Source organism: Ixodes scapularis, unplaced genomic scaffold (assembly GCF_016920785.2).
Source record: "Ixodes scapularis isolate PalLabHiFi unplaced genomic scaffold, ASM1692078v2 ptg000597l_1___fragment_1__unscaffolded, whole genome shotgun sequence".
Lineage (NCBI taxonomy): Eukaryota > Metazoa > Arthropoda > Arachnida > Ixodida > Ixodidae > Ixodes > Ixodes scapularis.
The window spans coordinates 1438697-1462090 of record NW_024610006.1 but is presented as its reverse complement, the minus strand read 5'-3'; the positions used below and the strand labels follow the sequence as shown (position 1 = coordinate 1462090).

The 23394-nt window shown below is 45.7% G+C and overlaps 1 protein-coding gene across 1 annotated transcript; it reads right to left on the bottom strand.

The window, feature by feature from the left end:
* Positions 1–13152: 13152 nt before the first annotated feature.
* Positions 13153–21209, bottom strand: LOC120847465. The gene is made up of 4 exons (XM_042287926.1): positions 21076–21209; positions 19747–20625; positions 17721–19155; positions 13153–13323 (listed from the first exon to the last, which is right to left on the bottom strand). Exons 1-4 carry the CDS (start codon positions 21207–21209, stop codon positions 13153–13155), a joined length of 2619 nt encoding a protein of 872 aa, XP_042143860.1.
* Positions 21210–23394: the final 2185 nt, after the last annotated feature.

Genomic DNA, 23394 nt, shown 5'->3' with positions numbered 1-23394 from the left:
AAAAAATAAAGTGGACGATTTCTTATCTCTAGTCGAGACAATCAGACCCAAAGTTATTATGGGAACGGAGACATGGCTGCATGACTCGGTTTCTAATTGCGAAGTTTTTCCCCCTGGTTTTTCCGTATACCGCAAAGATAGAAATGGACACGGAGGTGGTGTCTGTTTGCTAATTTAATCAGACTGGAGTAGTAGTGAACTAGTTTTTTCCGAAAACGACACTGAGTCTGTATGGTGTCGAGTAGTTTTACCTAAGGGGACCACTTTAGTTTTTGGTACATTTTATCGCCCCCCAGATAGTGATGCGTACTCGATAGACAAATTGGGTGACTTGTTGACGACAATTCCAGATAGTGTATTCTTGGGAGGAGACTTTAATCTACCAGGGTTCAACTGGTCTGATGAAGTTCTTGATACAGATGGACCCCGCGCTTACTCGATGTTTGCTGACATAATCAGTGTATTTGGATTTGAACAATATGTTAAAAAACCGACGCGAGAAAATTCTGTCTTGGATTTAATTTTATGCAATTTTCCTGGCGTTGTATCCGAGGTCACTGTACTTCCCGGCATAAGTGATCACTGCGCGGTTGTTGCTAAGCTCTCGGAGCCCGGAACGCGAAAGCAAGCGGAGTGTCCACGGAAAGTATTTTTGTACGACAAAGGTAATTACGAAGCGATCGATGCAGAGCTTGAATCCTATTTTTATACATTTAGTCGTCTGTCCGAAAATAGTGACGTCGAAACTATATGGCATGCTTTTAGAAATAAAATATTAGAGCTTGCGGAGGTGTATATTCCATCGAAACAAATGAGGAAGCGTAAAAAAAATAAGCCTTGGTTTAATGTAGAAATTCGCAGAATTATAGGTAAAGCGAGACGTGCTTACAAAACGCTGACCAAAAGTTGGTCAGTCCAAACTGAGCAGAAGTACAAAGAGATTAACAGGCTTCTCAAATTGCAAATAAAATTAAGCAAAAAAGTGTTCTTTGACAAGTTTAACGAAAATCTAAAAAGAAACCCTAAAGAATTCTGGAAGTTCGTCAACGCGAACAGAAAGGAAGACACTTCTATTCCTGCGTTGAAAGTTGATGGTAATACTGTGGTGTCTGATAACGCGAAGGTTGAATGCTTTAACTCGTATTTTAAGTCGGTATTTTCGGAAGACTCTCCGCATCTGCTATCTCCAGTGGCTTGCCGAACGCAGCAAAGCGTAATGCCCAGCATTACAATTGACATGAATGGTATAGTGAAGTTGCTGCGCGGAATTGATGCAACCAAGGCTGTCGGACCTGATGGCATTTCCCCTGTTATTTTTCTTAAGTGCAGTGAATCCATAGCGCGTTATCTTTTTGTTATATTTAGTGAAACGTTAAAGACGGGGATGGTTCCAATGGATTGGAAGATGGCAAACGTTACACCAGTTTTTAAATCGGGTTCTAAAGCCAGTGTTGAAAATTATCGCCCTATTTCATTGACATCGATCTCATGTAAGTTGTTTGAACACATTATTTACAGTAACCTTTACTCGTTCCTGGATTCATTACACTTTTTTTCACCCTCACAGCATGGTTTTCGAAGCGGCTACTCTTGCAACACACAGCTGGTAGAATTTTATCATCATATATCCAGATCACTAGACAGCAGGAAATATATCGACTGCGTGTTCTTAGACTTTCGAAAGGCATTTGACACGGTCCCCCATCAGTTATTATTGTATAAATTGGCTTTGCTAAACATAGATCCCAACGTCCTGAATTGGATACAAAATTATTTAGAAGGTCGTGAGCAGCGGGTTGTTTTAAACGGTACTATATCCACATCAACTCGGGTTACGTCGGGAGTGCCACAAGGGAGTGTCTTAGGGCCTTTACCTTTTCTCATATACATAAATGATATCACCGAAAACATACAGTCTCATATTAAACTGTTCGCCGACGACTGCGTATTGTACAGGGAAATAAACACGTCAGACGACCTGGCCATGTTACAAACCGACATAAATATTTTATCTTCTTGGTGCAATCAATGAAAATGAGCCTAAATTTAAGTAAATGCAAACATATTCGTTTCTCGAGAAGTAAGCTGCACGATTCTTATAGCTACCTAATCAACGGGACTGTTTTATGTACTGTGTTTGAGTATGTTTACCTAGGAGTGCTATTTGCGGATTCCCTAAAATGGAACAGCCATATAGAACGTACAATCGGAAAGGCTAGTAAAATGTTTTATTTTATCCGTCGAAATTTTAGATCCGCGTCGCGAAACGTCAAAGAAACACTTTATTTTTCTTTGGTAAGAACGATCCTTGATTACGCGTGCGTTGTGTGGGACCCTTATCACGACTTCCTTATCAATAAACTAGAAAAAATTCAAAATCAGGCCGCGCGTTTTGTACTGAACAACTATGACCCTTATGCTAGTGTTACAGATATGAAGGCCTTGCTGGGATGGGAAACACTCGAATGTAGACGAAAAAAAAATAAGACTAAAATTTTTCCACCGTGTCTTTCACAACAAAACAGGAATTGATAAAGCCACTTATCTTATGGAGCCATCCTACGTTTCTACCCGTTGTGATAATTCTAAAAAGGTTGCTGTTCCCACTTACAGGACTGACAGTTTTGCGAATTCATTTTTTGTCAAAACCGCGAGAGAGTGGAACGATCTCCCGGAAGATGTTGTGTCCATTGATGATAATGACGTTTTCTTTTTCCACTTGTTATAATGTTTTCTAAAACCCCCCTACAATAATGCCCACAGGGCGATGTAGGTACAATGTAAATAAATAATAATAAATATCACATCTCTTTTTAGTGAATTTTAGGGTATACGGAGCATTGTCTGGTGTTGTAACATAATGAAAATGGTCGTAGTCACTCAAAACCGAGAAGGACATTGTTAATTCTTGTCTGTGCACTTACCGCCTCGAGCTTTTTCAAAGAGGCATACACCCACTTGGTGTCCTCTTCCCGCCTTCGATAGCAAAGAAAAAAACAAAGGGTCTAAAAAAAGCGGATATAACTTGACCCCACTCCCCCCCCCCCCTTTTTTGTGTAAAAATGTTTTTTATTTCTTTTTTTTTTTTACATTGTTGTTAGGGTCTAAACAAATATAAATTTAGGGGCTTGGTGTTGAAAACAAAAATGGTTTTGCGGAACTGAAGGGTGCCAAGCCTCGCTTTGCGCGTGAGAGTGTCACTGAGCTCGACTTTACCAAAATAAAAACAACCCTTCCTTTAGAAAAAAAAAAAGTGGGGGGGGGGGGGGTCTTCAATAAAAAAGTAACGGATTAAAAGAAATCCGTTACGTAAAAAATGTAAGGGAATTACTTTAAAATTACATCAGAAAATATGTAATTATTTCGTTACTAAATTACTGATAAATGTAAGGGATTACAAGTAATTTCGTTACTTGTAACGGATTACGTACAAGTCTGGTTGTCACCGGGTACTACCTTGCATCTGAATAACCTTACCATCGCTGTAAAGGAGGCGCATAAGTTTCTAGGCGTGATATTCGACAAAAAGCTAACATTCGTACCTCACTTGAAAGAACTAAAACAAAAATGCCTACTATCTTCCAATATTCTTAAGGTGCTGTCACACACTACTCGGGGGCCTGACAGACAATGTCTGCTGCGAATTTATAACTCTAGTGCGGTCCCGGTTGGATTACGGTGCACCGGTATATGCGTCGGCACGACCATCTGCTTTGAGGATGTTAGACCCAATCCAACACTTGGGGCTGCGTCTAGCCACAGGTGCTTTTCGCACGTCGCCCGTGCTGACTCTGTATGCTTAAACGCATCAGATGTCGCTTGAGCGACGCAAACAATATCTTAGTCTGTGTTATGCCTACAAAGTTTATAGGGATCCGTACCAACCTTCATTCTCCGCTCTGCGGACCTCTGCATCACTGCGGCTTTTTGAGAATAAGCCTAGTATTGTTTGGCCCTTGAGCCTTCGGACTGAGAGCATAGCAAGGTCGCTGCACCTTTCTTTTGATGAGCCTCCCTTGTTGAGACAGGCCTATAGGGTTGTTCCTTGGGACTTGGTGCCAATCTCTTACGATTGGTCCCTTTCAAGGTACAGCAAAAAGGTTGTTCCTCCTTTTGTTCTCTTGCGGGAGTTCGCAGAGCTAGGGCAGAAATATAGTGACTATCTCCACTTTTACACTGATGGCTCGAAAACGTCGACTTGCGTAGGGTGTGCAGTTTGTTCTCTCGCTTACAGTTAAGTTAGGCAACTCAACCCTCTAGCAACTATTTTTACCGCCGAATTGTATGGTATCCTGATTACTGTTGAATATATTCCAGAAAATAACATTAACAAAGCAGTTCTGTTTACTTCCAAAGTGTTCTCTTAGCTATTTCATCTTTAGCAGACAGTAAGAATGCTCTTGTGCAGTAGGTTTGTTTTCAGATAAACAAAGCTTTCCATCTAGGACAAGTTATAAAATTCTGCTGGGTGCCCAGTCATGTGGGCATTCCTGGTAACGAGAATGCAGACCACCTTGCACTTTCTGCAAAAAACTACACGGAAACGTCTCTTGGCCTGCCACACCAAGACCTCAAGCCAGCCTTAGAGGGCAACTCTGCCCGAAACTCAAAATGAAATAAATTACTGGTATCGCTGTAGTGACACAAAATACAACACCAGCCAAAATATCACGTCCGTGGGACGCCGCATTCTCAACTAATGCCGATAATAAAAATGAGACTCACCGCGAGCCGCTGCTCCTTAGCGGGCGGCCAGCGGGTTGCTGATTGTAAAGCAACATTGGGCCGTAACATCAGTATCGTTCTCTTTTTTTCCTCTGATCCGGGCGTTGCGCGGAGTGCGCTTCTTTGAGCCGCTACCAGCGCTACTTCGGCTTGTGATTGGCGTGTTTAGCCGTTGCTTTTATCTGGAGCCCGTGTAGCTCCGCTATAGCCTTTTGTTTATTTGCTTGTGAGGACTGCAAGACTCGTTTTAGTGAGCAACTCGGTGCGTCCCAGACTGCCCAGCTGTTCCTCGAAAGATGCCGAGTACAACTTGAAGCTCTGTCGGCTGCTCAAACAACCCGCTGCACAACCCGGAGGTGCTTTTTCACAAGTTTCCAACGGACCGGAAATTGGAGAAGGTGTGGGTGAACGCTGTTCGGCGAGTGGACTTTGGATTTCGGCTTTTACGCGCCCGAGGAAAAAGAACTAAAACACACACACAAAAAAAAACAGACGTGTGCAGCCCAGCGCACGTCTGTTCGGGCGCCGCGGCCCGCGCCGGAGAGCCTCGGAGCTTTGTGTCTCGGACTGACCCGCAGCGCGATAGCGAGAGGGTTCCCAGTACTTTACGTCACTGGCAGCACGGCGCAGAGCAACGCCGCTCCATCCACGGAGCCCCGATGACAATTCCCCGCAGGGGGCACCTGTGAAAGCAGGTGTTTGGAGAGTGGCGTCTCCACGGACCCCGAGCCATGCGGGTTCGCCCGCCCACGTCTGGCTGTGCGTGGCTTTCCCGTGTCCGGGGAAAAGGGCATCCTGGTGGTTGAGCCGAGCCCGGGGTAGGGTTGGACCCTTCGGGGCCCCCCGGGTGAGGCAATACACCACTTCGGCCCCTGCTTCTCGTAGACGGGAGTCCTGGTAAGGCCCGGCCAGGATGATTCAGCCTAGTCGACTTTTCTTCTACTATCCCCTCCGATCTTTCACTCCCACCTTTACTTATACTTCTCTCTCTTTTCTCTCCATTCCCCTTTCACCTTCTTGGCGGCAAGGGCCAACCTTGAGTGGAGAAGGACGCTAGTCTAGACCCATTCTTGGGTATAACATCTGGGTAGGTGCTACTTGAGTAACGTGCACAGCAAAGCCATTTTTGTTATGTGCCGTTACCCTGTCCCATGTTGGGCTCCATGGTGGGCGGCACACCGGAGATGTCGAAGATCTCCCATTTTTATATGGGTTCCAAAGCAAAACTTCCTTCTGATCGATCTCTGAAAAGAGTTCGCACCGAAGCCACCGTTCCTCTAAAGACTACAGATAACACTCAAGCCTTCTCAAAGTTTCTAGTAATACACTGCGAATACGAACTACCACTTGGAAAGCTGTCCCCATTCCTTGTGGCAAAAACCTTGGAATCATGTGTTGGAAAATCTTACAAAGCAAAGAAGCTTCGCTCTGGAGACCTCCTTGTCGAGGTTGAAACTGAGCAACAAAGTAAAGCGCTCCTTGGACTTACTAGTATAGCTGATCGCAAAGTCACAGTAACGCCACACCAATCTCTCAACACCATTCGGGGCGTGATCTCCGAAGATGATCTGTTGGAAAGTACTGAAGATGAAATCCTTGAAGGACTAAGCAATCAGGGTGTGATTGCAGTGAGGCGTATTACCTTTCGTCGAGAAGACCAAGAGAAGCCTTCGAAGCACCTTGTGCTTACATTTAACTCCACGACCCTCCCCCAGACGGTCAAGGCTGGCTATCTCAACTGCAAGGTTCGACCGTTTATCCCCAATCCGAGACGCTGCTTTAGCTGCCAGCGTTTCGGACATGGGGCAGCCACTTGCAGGGGACGGACAACCTGCGGAAAATGTTCAAGCAATGATCACCCTACTGACAGCTGTGCAAGTGATTTTTCCAAATGCGTGAACTGTTCAGGTGCTCACCCTGCATACTCCCGTTCATGCCCAAAGTTTAAAGAAGAAAAAGAAATACTAACACTGAAAACCAAAGAAAATCTGACCTACTTTGAAGCACGAAAACGCCTCTCATTCCTACAGAGAGGCACCTACGCCGCTGCGGTCAGCAAGGGGGCTGCACCGACAACGGCTTCCGTGGGGACACAGGTCTGCCTTTTAGACCTTTCTGCCCCGCGCAAACCTCAAGCCCCCAAAATCTCACCTGGAATCCCTCAAGAACAGAGGGATTCAACTCAAACCGCATCCTCAAAGGCGACGGCCCCGCGCCGTATGCCCGCACGTCCTCGTGAGAAAACTGTGACGACAGAGTCACAGTGCCTTGAGGGGCGCCCTTCATGTTCCTCGCATCGCGAGGTTGAGGCAATGGATGTCTCCAGCAGTCCGCCGGAGCCTCCACCTGCCCCGAAGGTTGGTAAAATCTCGTCAAAAGTTGAGGACCCAAAGAAAAAGACCAAAGCGACAGGTCCAGAAGCTGGCACATAGCAAGTGCTTAGTCGTGGACGCTGTTTCAACACCCAAAAATTTTCATTAACACTTCATACACCTCACAGCATCACTGTTCTTTGTCGCTCACCTGCATTACCTCACTCACTCTTAGGGATCAGTTGGGACAGAGGAATGATGGCGACTCCCTCGCCAGTGGCGTTGGCCCAAAGTCTCGACCCCCTTGGAGGTCAGAGGGGGCAGCTCCACAAGGATCAGCCAGAGGACTATTGGCGACTCCCTGGCCTGGGGCACTACCTCTATTTGTCTTTCCCCGAAGGCTTGGTCGGAACTGCCCTCCTGTTGACATCCACACCCATTCATGTCCTCTTTCGTTTTTTATTAAATTAGTTTTTCGATTTTTCCTTAGAACCTTAGTTTGTGAGTGGTGCATTACAGCTTTAGCTGCTTATGCGCTAAGGCTACGAACTCGAGGTCCCGAGTTTCAAACTTGTAACCGACAATGAGTCTTATTCAATGGAACTGCCGAGGTCTCCTACATAATTATGACGATGTTTGCTCCCTTTTGGAGGAATATCGTCCACTGGCAGTGTGTCTCCAGGAAACTCACTTGAAGGGAAGTCAGTCAGGAGTCTTTAGGCACTTTCATTTTTTCCGCAAGGATAGAGATCACTCGTCTTACTCTTCTGGCGGCGTGGCCATAGTAGTGCAAAAATCAGCTGCATGTGTTGAGGTTTCCGTGCAGACCGCCTTGGAAGCAGTAGCTGTTCGCATTCTGTCAGACCGCCTGATAACCCTTTGTTCACTTTACATTCCTCCAAACTTTCATTTAAGGTGTGAAGATTTTGACTCACTCATCGCGCAACTCCCCCATCCATTCATTATTCTTGGCGATTTTAATGCACACAATCCTTTATGGGGCAGTACTAGACGCGATACTCGTGGAGCAATTGTCGAACGGTTTATTTTATCTACAAATTTGTGTCTGTTTAACGAAAAGAAACCCACAAACTCATTTACATCAATTGACCTCTCTATAAGTGAACCTATTTTATTTTCACTCTTTTCGTGGCAGGTTACAGATAATCCTTTAGGTAGTGACCACATGCCGATTGTTTTAAGACGAAATAACCCAGGTGTGACCCTCCCCAGCCGAACTCCCCGCTGGAAATTTGAGAAGGCAAACTGGTCACAATTCAGTGAATTCTCACTGCTGGCATGCACATCTCTTGACAAGCTTTCAATGGATGAAGTGAACGAATACTTAACGAATTGTATCCTTCAGGCAGCCATAATGGCAATCCCCATGACCTCGGGACGCCTCCCACGCCGTCCCAAGCCTTGGTGGAACGAAGAATGCTCAGAATCACGAAAAAAACAAAACAAGGCATGGAGCATATTTCGACGGTATCCGACATCGAGCAATCATCTTCACTTTAAGCAAATGAAGGCCCGTGCACGGTACATTCGCCGGCAATCAAAAAGAACAAGTTTCCAAGGGTATGCGACATCAATAAATAGCCACACATCCCCGAAAGAGGTCTGGGACCGAATTAACAAAATCAATGGATGTTATACTGCTTTCACCATCCCCCTGTTATCCTGCAACGGAACCTGTCCAGAAAGTCTAGAGGAACAAGCCGATATTCTCGGGGAACATTTCGAGTTTGTTTCAAGTTCCAGGCACTATTCACCATCATTTCTTCGGCTAAAACAACGGGAAGAAGCCAGGACCATAAAGGCACCTGGCAGTGCACGGGAGCCGTACAATAGATTCTTCACCCTTATTGAACTAAAGGTGGTCCTTCATAACGTCAAACCCTCGGCAACTGGTCCTGACGGTATCCACTACTTCATGTTGAATCATCTCCACCCGTCTACACTTGATTTGGTTTTATACCTTTTCAACAGAATATGGGAGGAGGGTCGTTTTCCATCAGCTTGGAGAACGGCTACAATTATCCCTCTACTTAAACCTGGAAAAAACTCGGATGCTGCTACTAGTTACAGGCCAATCGCATTGACGAGCTGCTTGTGTAAAACCCTCAAAAAAATGATTAATAGACGACTTATGCAGCACTTGGAAAAACATTGCATCCTGGATAAATACCAGTGCGGTTTCCGCTCATTCCGCTCAACACAGGATCAGTTGGTTCGATTGGAGACAACTGTTCGAGAGGCCTTTGTCAATAGACAGTACTGCCTCTCTGTGTTCTTCGATCTCGAGAAAGCATGCGATACTGCCGGGCGGCATGGAATTTTGAGGGACGTGATTGACATTGGTATCCAGGGCCGCATGTTCTTTGCCATTGAAAGCTATTTAGGTAGACGCACCTTCCGAGTAAGGCTGGGGTCTGTACACTCACGATGGTTCGTACAGGAAAACGGTATTCCACAGGGCGGTGTCCTAAGTGCTACTCTGTTTGCTATAAAAATCAATTCTATCGCGCGTGTCATACCACCATCGGTCCACTATTCGCTATATGTAGATGACCTCCAGATCGCTGTTTCCTCATGTAACCTTGCAATCTGTGAACGGCGTGTTCAACTGACTATTAATAATGTGACAAGGTGGGCTGATAATAACGGATTTAAGTTCTCCACGGAGAAGACTGCTTGTGTTTGTTTTTCACGAAAACTTGGTGTGATGCCGACGCCTTCGTTGACCATATACAGTGCACCAGTTCAGTTAAAAACTGAGTATAAGTTTCTAGGGCTTATATTCGACTCCAAGCTCTCTTTCAGCCAGCATATCAAAACTCTAAAACAAAAATGCCATAAATCCCTTAATATTTTAAGAGTTCTCTCCCACATGACTTGGGGCTCCGATCGACTGTGCCTTCTAAGAATCTATAGGTCGATTGTGCGGTCACGCCTAGATTATGGATGTTTGGTGTATGGATCAGCGAGTGCATCAACACTGAAAATGTTGGATCCAATCCATCATGCAGGGATCAGACTTGCCACTGGTGCATTTCGTACATCCTCTGTGCTGAGCCTCTATGCCGAAGCTAATGAAATGTCTCTAGAGAAAAGGCGAGATGTCCTAGGTCTAATGTATTCGCTTAGGATACGGTCGGTAGTACAACATCCGTGTCGGGAACTAGTCGAGGGAACACGTTTTGAACGAACCTTCCAAAGCAAGCCCGCTGTTAAGCCTCCCTTTTCTTTGCGGAACAAGACTGCGGCCGCATCAGCTAACCTTCAGACAAACCCACCTGTTGCTCAGCTTTTGGGAACAGTGGCACCATGGGAACATGGTCTGCTCATCACAGACTTGTCACTTACTGAGTACACTAAGAAAAATACCCCACCAGAAGTTTTAAAACAGGAATTCTTTGAGCTACAAAATACATATAAAGACTACACCAGCTTTTATACTGACGGCACAAAAACCGATTCCTGTGTCGGATGTTCCGTGATTGGACCATCACTTAAATGTGTGCGGAGGATTAATTCCAGTGCAACTATCTTGACTGCCGAGTTATACGGTTTACTATTGGCCACAGACTATATTATCAAAAATAGGCATACATACTCTGTAGTTTACACTGATTCACTAAGTGCTCTGAGAGCACTCAGATCCCTTGAGATAGCGAAAAACCCTATAATAACTCAGCTACAACATAAAGTGGTTGCTGCGGCTAGGGACAACAAATTGCAGATAGTCTTTTGCTGGGTGCCTAGTCACGCGGGTATTCCCGGCAATGAAGCTGCTGATCGTGCCGCTTCCACATGTGCTACAAGGAAGGTTGATCTTGACGACATACCCTACCAAGACTACAAAGCGACTGTAAAGAAATGTATCAAGTGTAAATGGCAAGAGGAATGGTCCCGCGAAACCAACAACAAACTTCATGTTGTGAAGCCGATGCTACAGGAGTGGGCGAGTGCCCGTCATAGGGACCGTTTTTTCGAGGTAATCCTTTGTCGGCTAAGAATTGGCCACACACATCTAACACATGGGTATCTGCTTCGTCGAGAGGATCCACCTGCATGCGAACACTGCTCAAAACCATTAACAGTAGTTCATATCCTTCTTGAGTGCCCCGCATATCACAGATACCGCCAATTCTACTTTGCCCAGTTTTATTCAGCACAGATGCCTTTACACCTTGCTCTTTTGCTTGGAGATGAACCTTTTATAAATCATACAAATGTTTTTAAATTCCTAGAAAGCACTGGACTTTTACATCGACTTTAAACTTGCTTTGCAATTTTAAATTTTTCATCCACATTATTTATATACAGATTCATGCACATCCTTTTATTCTATCACTGGCCACTAGAGCCCTCTTTCCTCTCTAGAAACCATTTATGAAATAGTCACGGACTTTGGCGCTCTATAGCCTTAGATGCTTTTGCGCCAATAAAACTCAATCAATCAATCAATCAACCCCGATGACAATTTAGGCCTAGCGACGAGTACGGAAGACCGCACACACGGCGACAGCCGGCGAGTACGGCACCGAACGAGTTCACTCGTTTTCCAGTCGATAGCCTTTGGGTGTACGCACTAACTCTTGCTACATATGCTGGATAACTACACTATACAGGATTAAAACAAAATCAGCTTACCTCCTATCTTTAGACGGCTAGCGCAACAGGGGTAGGTGCCGCTCGGCCTGCGTACTCGTTGAACGAGAACGATCCTGACGTCACATTCACATAGTGGCTGACTTCCAGTGTTGCCGGAGCCTCGAGCGGCTAGTTTCGGTTTTGTTGGCCTCGCCTCAAACAAAACTTTGAGGTTTCAATATCTTTAAAACTACCCACAGTAACATGAAAAAAATTACACCTTGTAATTAAGGGACGCTGACTGGACTAAAAACAGTCATAATCCCAAAATGGAAAGTATGGACCGGAGTTACCCTTTAAACAAGTCAATTATTAAGTTATGGCAGCTGGATTGGGACACACAGATCGATAACTAACTCCACATTATTAAGCCCAACTTAGAAGTAAGGGAGAGTTCCTCCCATAAGGACCGCCGTTCGGAAGTCCTTTTGTGCCGCTTGAGAATTGGTCATTCTCGATTGACACACCTGCACTTGCTCTACGGTGAAGATGTCAGGCTCTGTGAAAAGTGTGAGAAAGTGTTAACTGCCCTTCACATCCTTTGGAATTGTAGATCTCTTGATCATCAACGCCGAAGATAGTTTCCTTAACTTTTCAGAAACCACCTTCCATTTCATCCTTATTTTTTGCTTGGTGATAGACCTTTGGTACCATTTGCTCGCGTTTTAAGTTTCCTACATGCAATTTGCTTTTTGCACCTGATATAGGTAGACAAGTAAGTTTAGATGTAACTGCATGCTAGGCTTTTTAAGTTAACTTTCTTGGCGCAATATGGCCACAGTCGCTCTTGCGCCATTGAACCCCAATCATCATCACGCGGTTGGTACATACTTGGATAAAAACAACTTGAGGAAGAAGTTTTCACTAGAGCTCGTTGATAGTCAGCCGTCTCATCTCATCTCCTGTTTTCGTTCTATGTTTTTTTCTTAAGTTCAGGCTGTTTTAGTCCATGCTTTCATTTTTCTATTTTTGGTTGAGAGGCAAGGTGTCTCCGGCGCTGTGTTTTTTCTTTTTCACAACGACCAACTAGCTCAGTTCTCGACTCGCTGTAAGCACCTCTCGCCGCAAGCAGAACCGCAGAGTGCCACAGGAAACTAAGCGTCTGCGGCGTTCGTACGAGAGCGTAGGACGAAACCTACATCATTGCCCTGCGATGCTTCACTAGCTGACCTGCTGCCAGCGTTGCTCACCCGCTGTCGGGCTGCTAACTCGGCTGGTACAACATTTTTAATATTGGTTTTAATCGGGAATGCGACGTTGGTTCCACGTGATATTTTGGGTATGACCTTATTTTGATCTCCTAAAGCGATATCGGCCCCTTTTATAGAATCTATGTTTTGGGGGAGTTGCCCTTTTAAAGTAGTTGGTCAGGGACTGGAGCAAAGCCTATTTTTCGGGCAAGAAAACGGCGTGCCTGAGCACTGCTACCAGGACTGGTACTGACGCTCTGAATATCTTAAAAGCTGTCATCCTGGACACCAGACAGTACACCAAAAAGGGAAAATTTCAGATTGTGATAGAGCTTCATCATCGTTAGCAATACTGCGTCCGCGTTACTGATGCTGAAGTCCTTCCTCTTGTTCGACATGCGAGACTCCACATACAGGTCGCAAATGTTGTAGAATAACTTAAAATGGCACACAGGTTAGTGATACAAGGGCCGGTTTGTTTTTAACCCGTACAATCCCGAGCACTTGTTCTTTCTCAAGCTGTAGGGTATCAGCTTGGCTTCCAATGTCTTTCTTCGAGCTGTGAAGTTCAGCCTTGAAGAGCTGAAGCACTAAAAACAACTCTGGTGTCAACAAGAATTATGTTGACGTGACTCTCATACTGGGCACGCAATGTTTACTCTCTCCCCTTTACAAAAATTGTTATACCTTTCTATAGAAAAGTTTCCGAAAAAGTCAATAGAGGATATAGAATGTCAACAGCTTGTCTCTTGCTATTAAATGTCAACAGCTTCTCTACAGAAAAGCATCAGAGAAAGTCTGTTGACATCCTATTGAAAATTGACCCACTTTTTTCTTGAAAGTAAGCAGATTTTCTGTGATGCTTTTCTATTGAAAATCTCTTGAAAAGTCACGGTTGAATATTAAATGTCAACAGCTTTTCAAAAGAAAAGCGTAAAAAGTCGGTTGGCTTTTTATTGAATATTGGCCCACTTATTAATTGAAACTCAACAGACATTCTGTGATGCTTTTTGTTGAAAAGCTGTTGACATTCAATATTCCCTGTTGACTTTTTTTACAGCATTTCAAAAGAAAAGTACAGTGCTCAACGAAACGAAATGGGCCAGCGGAACGCGTGGCCTCCAGAACTTGCTGCGCCATCTACCGATAAAAGACGGGCTGCCTGGTGACGCGAGTCGCGCATGCGCAAAACTGATACGAGCGCTCAGCGGCTGTTCGCACACAGGCGCGCAACCCCCGATAATCTGCGCAGGCCATGATTTTGCGGAGTGACCACGTTTATTTTTCCTCAGGGACACTGTCGTGATGATGTGCATGAGTTTATCTTGCTTCAAATATATAAAAAAGAAAAGATAAAGCTTCATTTTTTATTCCATAAAAGATTGATGAGCCAGCGCGTCCGGCCTTTTGCAGCTATAATATATTAATGCAGAGTTTTATTTTTTCGTGGTTTTATTCAATTTTAGCGAGCGTCTGACAGTCATTAAAAAGCGTGTGCTGTGTCAACATAGTTTATTTGACATGTTACACAATGCTGCGCCTACCAGAAAAAAAATAATATAAGTAACGTGCTTGTTTTATTATCAGCACCTTACTCTAATATTTGCAGAACTCTCGATTGGCTTCACAAATAGCATTCATGCGACGCGGAAGGGATTCATAAAGATTCACCACCAACTCTGGACATTGCCGCAGCCTGTCCCATTCTTCCTTCACAGCATCCCATAGCTGGTCAGTCGTGACGGAGTGAAGTCCTCGCCGCGATAGCTGGATCTTCATGTTTCCCCAGATGTTCTCGATGGGGTTCATGTCAGCCCCTTTTGGGGGCCATGGCATAACCGCCACTCCGCGTTCCTCTAGAAGGTCACGCACACGATTTGACTGATGAACAGGACAAAGGTCATGTTGAAAAAAAAGCATCCGTCAGGGAAAGGTCCCTCAAGAACGTAAGGAATGAGCTCGTGCTCAATGACGTCGCAATACGTTTCGGAGTTAAGCCTCTGGATTCTTACAAGTGGACCAAGTCCTTCCGCTGACAATGCCCCCCAGACGTTAACGGTTTGTCGCCCACTCCTGCCCACACGCTGCAAGTAAGGGGCATCATACCTGAAACATCAAAATCACAAATTATAAGATCCGGCTTGTTAAAAATTGTCGTGTTGCTCAAAAGTAACATACCGTGCACCTCGCGGTCTCCAAACTTGTTTTCCTTGGTGCCAGTCAGTTGAGAAAGAGGACTCGTCGCTGAAAACAACGGTTTTCCAGTCTTGAATCGTCCATGATGTCTTTTCCATGGCAAACCGCAGGCGGATATCTTTTTGTCGAGGAGTTAAAATTGGCTTCTTGCACGCAGCATAGCTCCTAATACCCGCTTCTGCAAGACGGCGTCGCACAAGTTGGTCACTGACATTCAGACCAAGTTCGCCTCGAATGTCACGGGCCGTAATAAAAGGCTGGTCGACTGCAGCCGCGACGATCCATCGATCTTCCTCATCGGTAGTGGACCTTGGGCGGACGTCGTGAGGAGCGTCATGGATGCGGCCGTTGTCGTCTCGAAACGCCGTGAAAATTCGGGCCACTGCGGTTCGGGTCCTTCCTGTCATCCGGGCGACTTCTCGTTGGGGCATTCCCGCGCGGCATAGGGCCACAATTCGCCAGCGTTCGTGAATCGGCACTCGCGACGGCATCTTCACGAATGGATACTGATGGCAGTGAACCGACAATTTATAGAAAAATAAATGTGAAGTGAAATGGCACTGTGCTTTTTATTAAAAGAAAAAAATATTGCCCTTTTGTTCCTTTTCTTTCATATTTGAGACAAGATAAAAGTATGCACAGGGCGTCAAACAGATCGCGATAAAACCACGCGGCGATTAAATAATAAAAAAAGGCTATCACTCTGCAGAGATTACCCATCGGGAGTTGTGCACAGCGTGGGAACAGCCGATGAGCGCTCGTATCAGCTTTGCACACCTCCGACTCGCGTCACCAGGCAGCCCGTCTTTTATCGGTAGATGGCGCAGCAAGTTCTGGAGGCCACGCGTTCCGCTGGCCCATTTCGTTTCGTTGAGCACTGTACCATCAGATGTTTTCTTGGCTCAATGGAAAAGTGACACGGAAGATATGAGATGGCAACTATTTTTCATTAGCTTTTCAATTTACTTTAGTGAATATTGTACCACGTTTCTTGGTTACTCGAGGCTATTCATATTGCACGTTTGCCTTTGACATTATGCCATTCATTAACCCTCTTCTGCTGCCTTTCCATTGCATTTGTAGTCCCTACAAAAAACTGACTACCAGGCACTTTTGATCACATTGTATAATTAAAAAAAAATTTGAGATGGTTGTGATACGTCATTTGTGTACTTATAACTATTCCTGATGATTGAAATCGTGCCATTGGATTTCACTCAAGTTTATTAGTTCCAATACTACAAGTCTATTCTTTCGAGTCCTTTGACAGCATGTTGTTGTTTTTTTTTTACTTCGCGTCATCCACCTTGCAATGGCTGCAGACGTAGGCTGGGGAAGGAAAACGTTTTTGCTACAATCAGCCAGAATCAATACTTTTGTTGAGGAACCAAGGAATACGAAGGCAATTACGCTAGACAAATCGGTCGGTGCGACCTTTTCCTTTACTGTTCGTTTTTCAGACTGATAAAAATTACAAAATGCATGAGCTCCCGCCGCTTCTCTTCTTCCTCATCGCCCGGTTGCAACATCCTCCCCGAGCCTGAAGTTGACTTGGACGAATTTCCAGCAAATAAAGTTTCTGCGCGGGTCTCTTTATGAGCGTACCGTTTTGCTGTTTCACGAGACAGGCACGAACAATTCCGTCAGTTCCGGGGTACGTCTCTACGATTCTCCCCAGTTCCCAGAACAGCTTGGATGCTCGGTTATTTTCCACTATGACTACGTCGTCCACTTTCAGGGAGCAAGTATTGGTGACGAGATATTGATGAGCTGACCGCAACTCCAACAGGTACTCAGACCGCCAGCGTTTCCAAAAATGTTCCATGATTATTTTTCGATACTGGAACTGGCGAGCTGTTTCCTTCTGTGTCACGCATCCTGGGCGGTCGTTAGACAAGCTTGTTTCTGGTAGAACTGTCAAAATTTGCCCTATTAAGAAATGTGCTGGCGTGATGACTGAGGGGTCTCCTACTCCCGAGTAGAGATATGTCAGTGGTCTTAAGTTTACCATTGCTTCCACCTCAGCAAGGACAGTCGTCAGTGCTTCGAAGTATAGGCTGCTTCTGCCCAACACTTTCTTAAGTGCTGCCTTGACAGATCGAACGAGCCTCTCCCACCACCCGCCCCACCATGGAGCGGCCTCCACAATGAACTTCCAGTTGATTCTGTGTTCTGCAATATATGATTTGAAAACTTCTTGCTCCAGTGCACCCAATGCCTTCTGGATGTCTTTTGATGCTTTCTTGAAGGCTAGTGCATTATCAGAATATATGTCCAGTGGTATGCCTCTTCTTGCTATAAAACGCCGGAATGCAAGCAAGAAAGCTTCAGCAGTGAGGCCCGTTGAGAACTCGAGGTGAACTGCTCGCGTGGAGGCGCATGTGAAAAGTACGATGTACGCTTTGCTGCAGCTACCGTCGTTTCTTTTTGCGTACAGCGGCCCTGCGAAGTCGACTCCGGTTACCTCGAATGGCTTTGCCTTCTTGATTCGATCTGTCGGTAGCGGAGCTTGCTCAACAGCAGTTGGCCTCGCATTCAACCGTGAACATACGAGGCAACTTTTTATTACCTTCTTGGTCAGCTGCCTAGCACGTATTATCCAGTACCTCTCTCGTAGGTAACACATTGTGCTTGTTACTTCCCCGTGCATAACCTTACAATGAGCGTGCATCACAATTAGCTTGACAAAGTCATGGTCGTTCGGTAACAGGACTGGATGTTTCACATCGAGACTTTCCGTCAACCTCTGCAGTCGTCCTCCGACCCGCAGGATTTTGTTTTCACCAAAGAGAGGATGATACTCTGCGAGTCTTACATTAACCTCTGTCGTATTTTTCTCGCGGAGCATAATATCCGTCTGAAACCTTTCGTTTTGTATCTGCCTGATCCAATACTGCTCTGCTTTGTCCAACTCTGCCGCAATTAATCCACCTCGTATTTTGTCATTTCTCTTCTGTGCGTTGTTAGCGAACCTGATGACCCAGGCAGTGATCCTCAGAACCTTCTGGTAATTCTCGTAACTTCCGGTGTCGAACAATGATGGAACTTCTTGGCCTTTCTCCAACAGCACATGTGTCTCTTCTTTTACTTCGAGTTGAGGCGTGTCTTCCAAGAACACTGAAGATTCAGGACATTCTGAAGGTTCTTGACTCAGCCAACTCGGCCCTTTCCACCAAAGAGAGTTAGCACGAAGCTCCTGAACGCCTAGTCCTCTGATCAAGAGATCCGCCGGATTCTCTTGACCGGGGCAGTGCCTCCAGTGGTCCGGGGATGTCATGACGCGTATCTCTGCCACCCTGTTTTTTACAAATGGCTTCCATTTTTCAGGGACTCCTCTCACCCAACTGAGGGCAACCGTTGAGTCAGTCCACATAATGTAATCAAGTTCCACGTCATAATATGACTGTTTTATGTATCGTAGGAGTCTGGCTCCAATATTCGGCCCCATCAGCTTCAACCTAGGCAGTGATAAAGGTTTTATCGGTGCCACTCTTGTCTTCGCAACAACTAACATGGTAGCTGTTTCTCCTTGGTCATCGGCTGTTCTAAAGTACGCACAAGATCCGTAGGCTTTCGTGCTTGCATCTACGAAGACGTGTAGCTGTACTTTGTTGGCTCCTGCCTGGATGCCTCGCTTGACATGTCTTGGTATACTTAACGAGTGCAGTTGAACAAGGTCCGCCGTCCGAGCGTGCCATTCAGTGATCAAATCAGCGGGGAGTTCTTCATCCCAGCTGATTCCCAATGTCCACAGCTTCTGAAATAGCAGCTTAGCTGTTAGGACGAAGGGCGCGATCAATCCAAGAGGATCGAATACTCTTGAGGCTGCCTTGAGGATGAACCGTTTAGTGTCCACATTTGCTGAGAGGAATTCAAGCAAAGCTTCAACTTTGTAAATAAAGCAGTCCCCTTCGTGATCCCACATCATTCCAAGTACCTTGGAGGTTGGTGAAGGTGAGAGGCTTTTTTCTTCGGCCATAAATGTTGGCTCCTCCTTGTTGAACTGCTCCTGCAGTTGCTCATTGTTCGCAGTCCATTTCCGGAGTGTCATTCCTGCCTGTCTCATGACGTTCCTGGAAGTGTGGTAGAGCCTCACGGCATCCTCAATATCGTCGGCTCCGAGCAGTAGATCATCAACGTAGAAAGATGTCCTGAGTTTCTCTGCTAATTGTGGGTCTTCGCAGACCAACTTCAAGTGATGTTGTATTGTAGCTGTGAGCATGAATGGACTAGACGTGGATCCGAAAGGAACCCGAGTCATCCTCCACTCTTGAATTTCTTCCTTGTTGAAAGGGAAACTTGGCTCCTCAGCAAACCAAAGAAATCTACAAGCATCACGATCATCTTCACGGATGGCAATTTGTAAAAACGCTTTCTTAATGTCGGTGGTCATTGCAACTGAGTACCATCTAAACCGAAGCAGGACCTGCAGAAGCTCGGGGTTCAAGTTGGGTCCTGTTACTAGGCACTCATTCAACGACCTGCACCCTTTGGCATGAGAAGATGCGTCGAAGACGATCCTTAACTTTGTTGTTGTTGCATCTTCACGTATTACTTCTTTATGCGGCATGTAATACATGACCTGCGCGCTGTCGCTTTCCTTTCTGCTCTTTATCACTTCTGCATGCCCATCACGCAAATACTGTCTCATTGCATGATCATACCGCTTGAGTAATCCCTTCTTTCGTGAGATTCTTCTCAACAAGCTCCCTAGACGTAAAATGGCAACTTCCCAGTTGCTTGCCAGCATATCAAAAGTGTCTTCTTTCCACGGCAGAGCCACTTCGTATAGTCCGTTTTTCTTAATGATGTTTTGCTCAAAGTGTGTAATGGTGTCTGCATCAGTGTCTCCGAGCTCACTGTCGGCAACTCCCATTCTGTCTAACTCCCAGAAGGGCTGTAGCGCCTCTTCCACTTGGGTTTCCTTTGTCTTCGCTTGTAGGACACATATCATCAGACTTGAATCCCATTGGAGCCTTCCCACCTGTCTTGAAGGACCTTGCAGCGTCCAGCCCATCTTTGTGTTGATCGCTACCAATCCGTCCACATCTGCGCACCTGATCACGTCTCCTGTGCAGAACTTCCACAACTGGTCGGATCCAATCAACAGACTTTTTTCAGGAGCTGTTTTTACACCTGGGAAAATCACGTCGTCTGCCAAATTCTTACTGCTTTCTCGCAGAAATCGCACAAACGGGATGTCCGTTGTTGGCGTAGATACGTCCTGGCAAATGACCGGGATGGAAATTGCTTCAAAGGTTATTTCTGTATTGTCAAATTGACTTTTGAGCTTTACCTCCACAACGGGACTGCGCTCTATAACCTTCGAAGCATTACTGGCGAAAGTGTTGAGTGCTATCTTTGTTCTCCGCAGGACTTTCAGCCCTAGGCGTTGCGCTACCTCTTCTTTTATAAATGTGCGCTGACTGCCACCGTCGATTATTCCCTTGACATAGCAGCTGCCAGCGTTGGTCACTAAAAATGCCTTGAACGTCTGGAGATATATGCCGTCACTAAACTTCTTTTCTGAGCGCGCGCCCGAGCTGGATGCAGACACGCAAATCGTATCGTTACCTTGGGGCGAACGTTCCTTCATCCGCCTAACAAACTCAGGATCGCACATTGTGGTTGCATGTCTGGCTCTGCAAACTGCGCAACTGAGGTTTTTTCTGCAATCTCGTGGTCGGTGACCTTTCAATGTGCATCGGAAACATCTGCAGTCTTTTGATAACATACTTAATTTTTCCTCTCTCTGTTTGCTGCAATCAAAAGATGGCGTGGTGTGCTTCTTTGAATGGCAGAAAAAACACTGAGAATGTGTAGCATTTGTTGCGTTATGAAAAGCTGATGCTGATGCAAACGACTTTACCTTTGTCTCGTGTTTACCTCGAGCATCCTCAAGGCTACTTCTTTCTCGGCTTTCTACTTCCACACGCAGGAAGCGAAGCATTCCATTCAATTCGGTCACTGACTCCGACGTAGTATCCGCTGACCTTGAAGTTCCAGCCGCCGATCCGTCTCCTTGGTCTTGAGCCGCTGCGTTGGTGAAAGCGGTGTTGTTGACTTGCCGGTGATACTCCACTGTAACCTCGTAAGGCAACGCCCTGACAAGAATGTCACAGAGCATGGCTGAAAAACTTGACGTGGGAACATTCAAAGAGTTTAGACACCGAACGTTGAGTTGTGTGGTGTCATACAGGTTTCTCAACCCTCTCACGTCATTAGCTGAAGCATCGTGCGGTAGATTTCTGAGGGCATTCAGATGCTGCCGCTCTATTCTCCTCTTTTCTCCAAACCTCTGTTGCAAGATGGTGATCGCTTCGGCATAGCATATTTCTGTTGTTGGTAGCCCGGCAATCGCCGCAGCAGCATCTCCCGTTAGACACCGACGAAGGTAGTGGAACTTCTCTGTGGTTGTTAAAGTTGCATTGGTATGGATGGCTCCACCAAACTGCTCCCAGAATGTGAGCCAGTTGCTTTGCTCTCCATCGAAGGTAGATAGCTCCACCTTCGGAAGCTTTGGTCGACGTCTCGCTGCGTTGTCTTGAATGCCGGTTTGGTTTCCGGTGCTCGCCGCCGAAGCTATTATTCTCTGCGATTGTAGGGACTCAATCTTGGTCTCGAACTCGCTGATCACCATGACGGCTTCGTCTTGGTATTCTGCAGTGGCGGTGCACTCACTTTCCAGCTCTTGGATTGGAATTAGCGGCTCTATCTCACCGTCAAGTAGTCGGAGCTCTGCATTGCTGGTAGTGAGTCTGTCCTTGATCGAACGCACTCTTGCTAGGTCGGGGCTGGGATCCTGGAGAATCCGATTGGCGTCGTTCATTATCCTAGTGTTCTGTGCCCGCCGAGCCGACCGCCTAGCCTTCAGCCTCTCCATTGACTATTCGTATTTACGAGGCCGTACGGTCGCCTGCCAAGGTTCCGTCGCTGTTCTTTTCCCAGTGGTCTGCTCCCGCCAAGGAACTGCTGAATTCCGTTGCAGCTGCAGGATTGAAATTCCCTGCGGCGTGTAGCTTGGGCCCTTGTGAAGCGGGACACTCCCGGGTTTCGGCACCATATGTTGAGGAACCAAGGAATACGAAGGCAATTACGCTAGACAAATCGGTCGGTGCGACCTTTTCCTTTACTGTTCGTTTTTCAGACTGATAAAAATTACAAAATGCATGAGCTCCCGCCGCTTCTCTTCTTCCTCATCGCCCGGTTGCAACAACTTTTTTCTAAGTGTGACATGACACCTATATATTACACTTATTAAAGCAGCGGCTAAGTAACTAAAAATATATTTATGCAGCAAAGCTGGTATTATCAATAAATGATTGATTACATTATACTAAAAAATATATAATTAGAGAACTAGGAAAATAGTAAGGAGATAACTGTTTTTAGAAATAAATGACAAATTTTAGACCATTTGGGGCAGAAAAAGTTAACAGTATTTATTTATTTATTTTGACCGGCCAACAAAGAGTGGGTCACTCAAAGCGTAAGTATAAGAGCTTTAGGTATCAGCAAAGTATAAGAACGAAACAAAATAAACTACACAAGTTTCTGGACTTACTGATGATGGCATTCTTTTCCTTGTCGATGCATTGCTTCGCGGGGATGTCTTTTCGAGCAGTGTGCAAGCCTTTTCATGTAGAGACTTTGTTCGCCTCTCCTCCACGGTGAAAACAATGCGCACCAAGTGCCGGGCAAACTTGTGTGGTTGGAATTCATAGTTTTTGTTGATTGTGGCCAGCAGTGTTGCAGTAACAGCTTTATGCGTGTTACCCACCAGAAAGAAATTGATTCGTGTGTGTGGATACTAACGCCGCGCGATGCTTCTCTTCACGCTTGGTCGTTTCTGTACCACATCGCTCGCTTGTATTTGTGGACCGAGGCACAGAAATGAACAAAAATTTTAAGCAAACTGCAAGAGTCCATACATTCGTGAAATAGCTTATTAGTGAAGTTGAAAGTACCGGTCGTGGTGATAATTTTCTCGTCGTAAAATTCTGCACGAGTTCGGCCGTCTCCACGCCACCAACAGTAGTAAGTTCGGTCGGCATCGAAATCGTTTACACTTTCGGGTTGGAAGTCCTTTATGGAAGAATTCAGCAGTTTTCTTAAAGCCATCCAGGACATACTTGACTCAGACGATATACATGATCAGCTCGGGTGCGGCAATAGAAACAGGACAGCGAATATGACAAACAAAATCATGAATGTACACAAAGTGAGGAAATGGGAATCCGGGTGACTCGGATCTCGGGAAAGAGGCGCGCATTATAATCTAGTAGTGGAGTAACTCGGTAACTCGCCCTTCC

Bases quoted from the DNA above. Each gene is read 5' to 3' on its own strand.
- LOC120847465 (XM_042287926.1), bottom strand. From the start codon at position 21,209: ATGCTCTGTGACATTCTTGTCAGGGCGTTGCCTTACGAGGTTACAGTG. The intron at 20,626-21,075 runs GTCAGCGGATAC...GTCTGCATCCAG, and splicing joins TCGGCGGCTGGAACTTCAAG to CTCGGGCGCGCGCTCAGAAA. The intron at 19,156-19,746 runs GTATGATCATGC...CCACACTTCCAG, and splicing joins AAGAAGGGATTACTCAAGCG to GAACGTCATGAGACAGGCAG.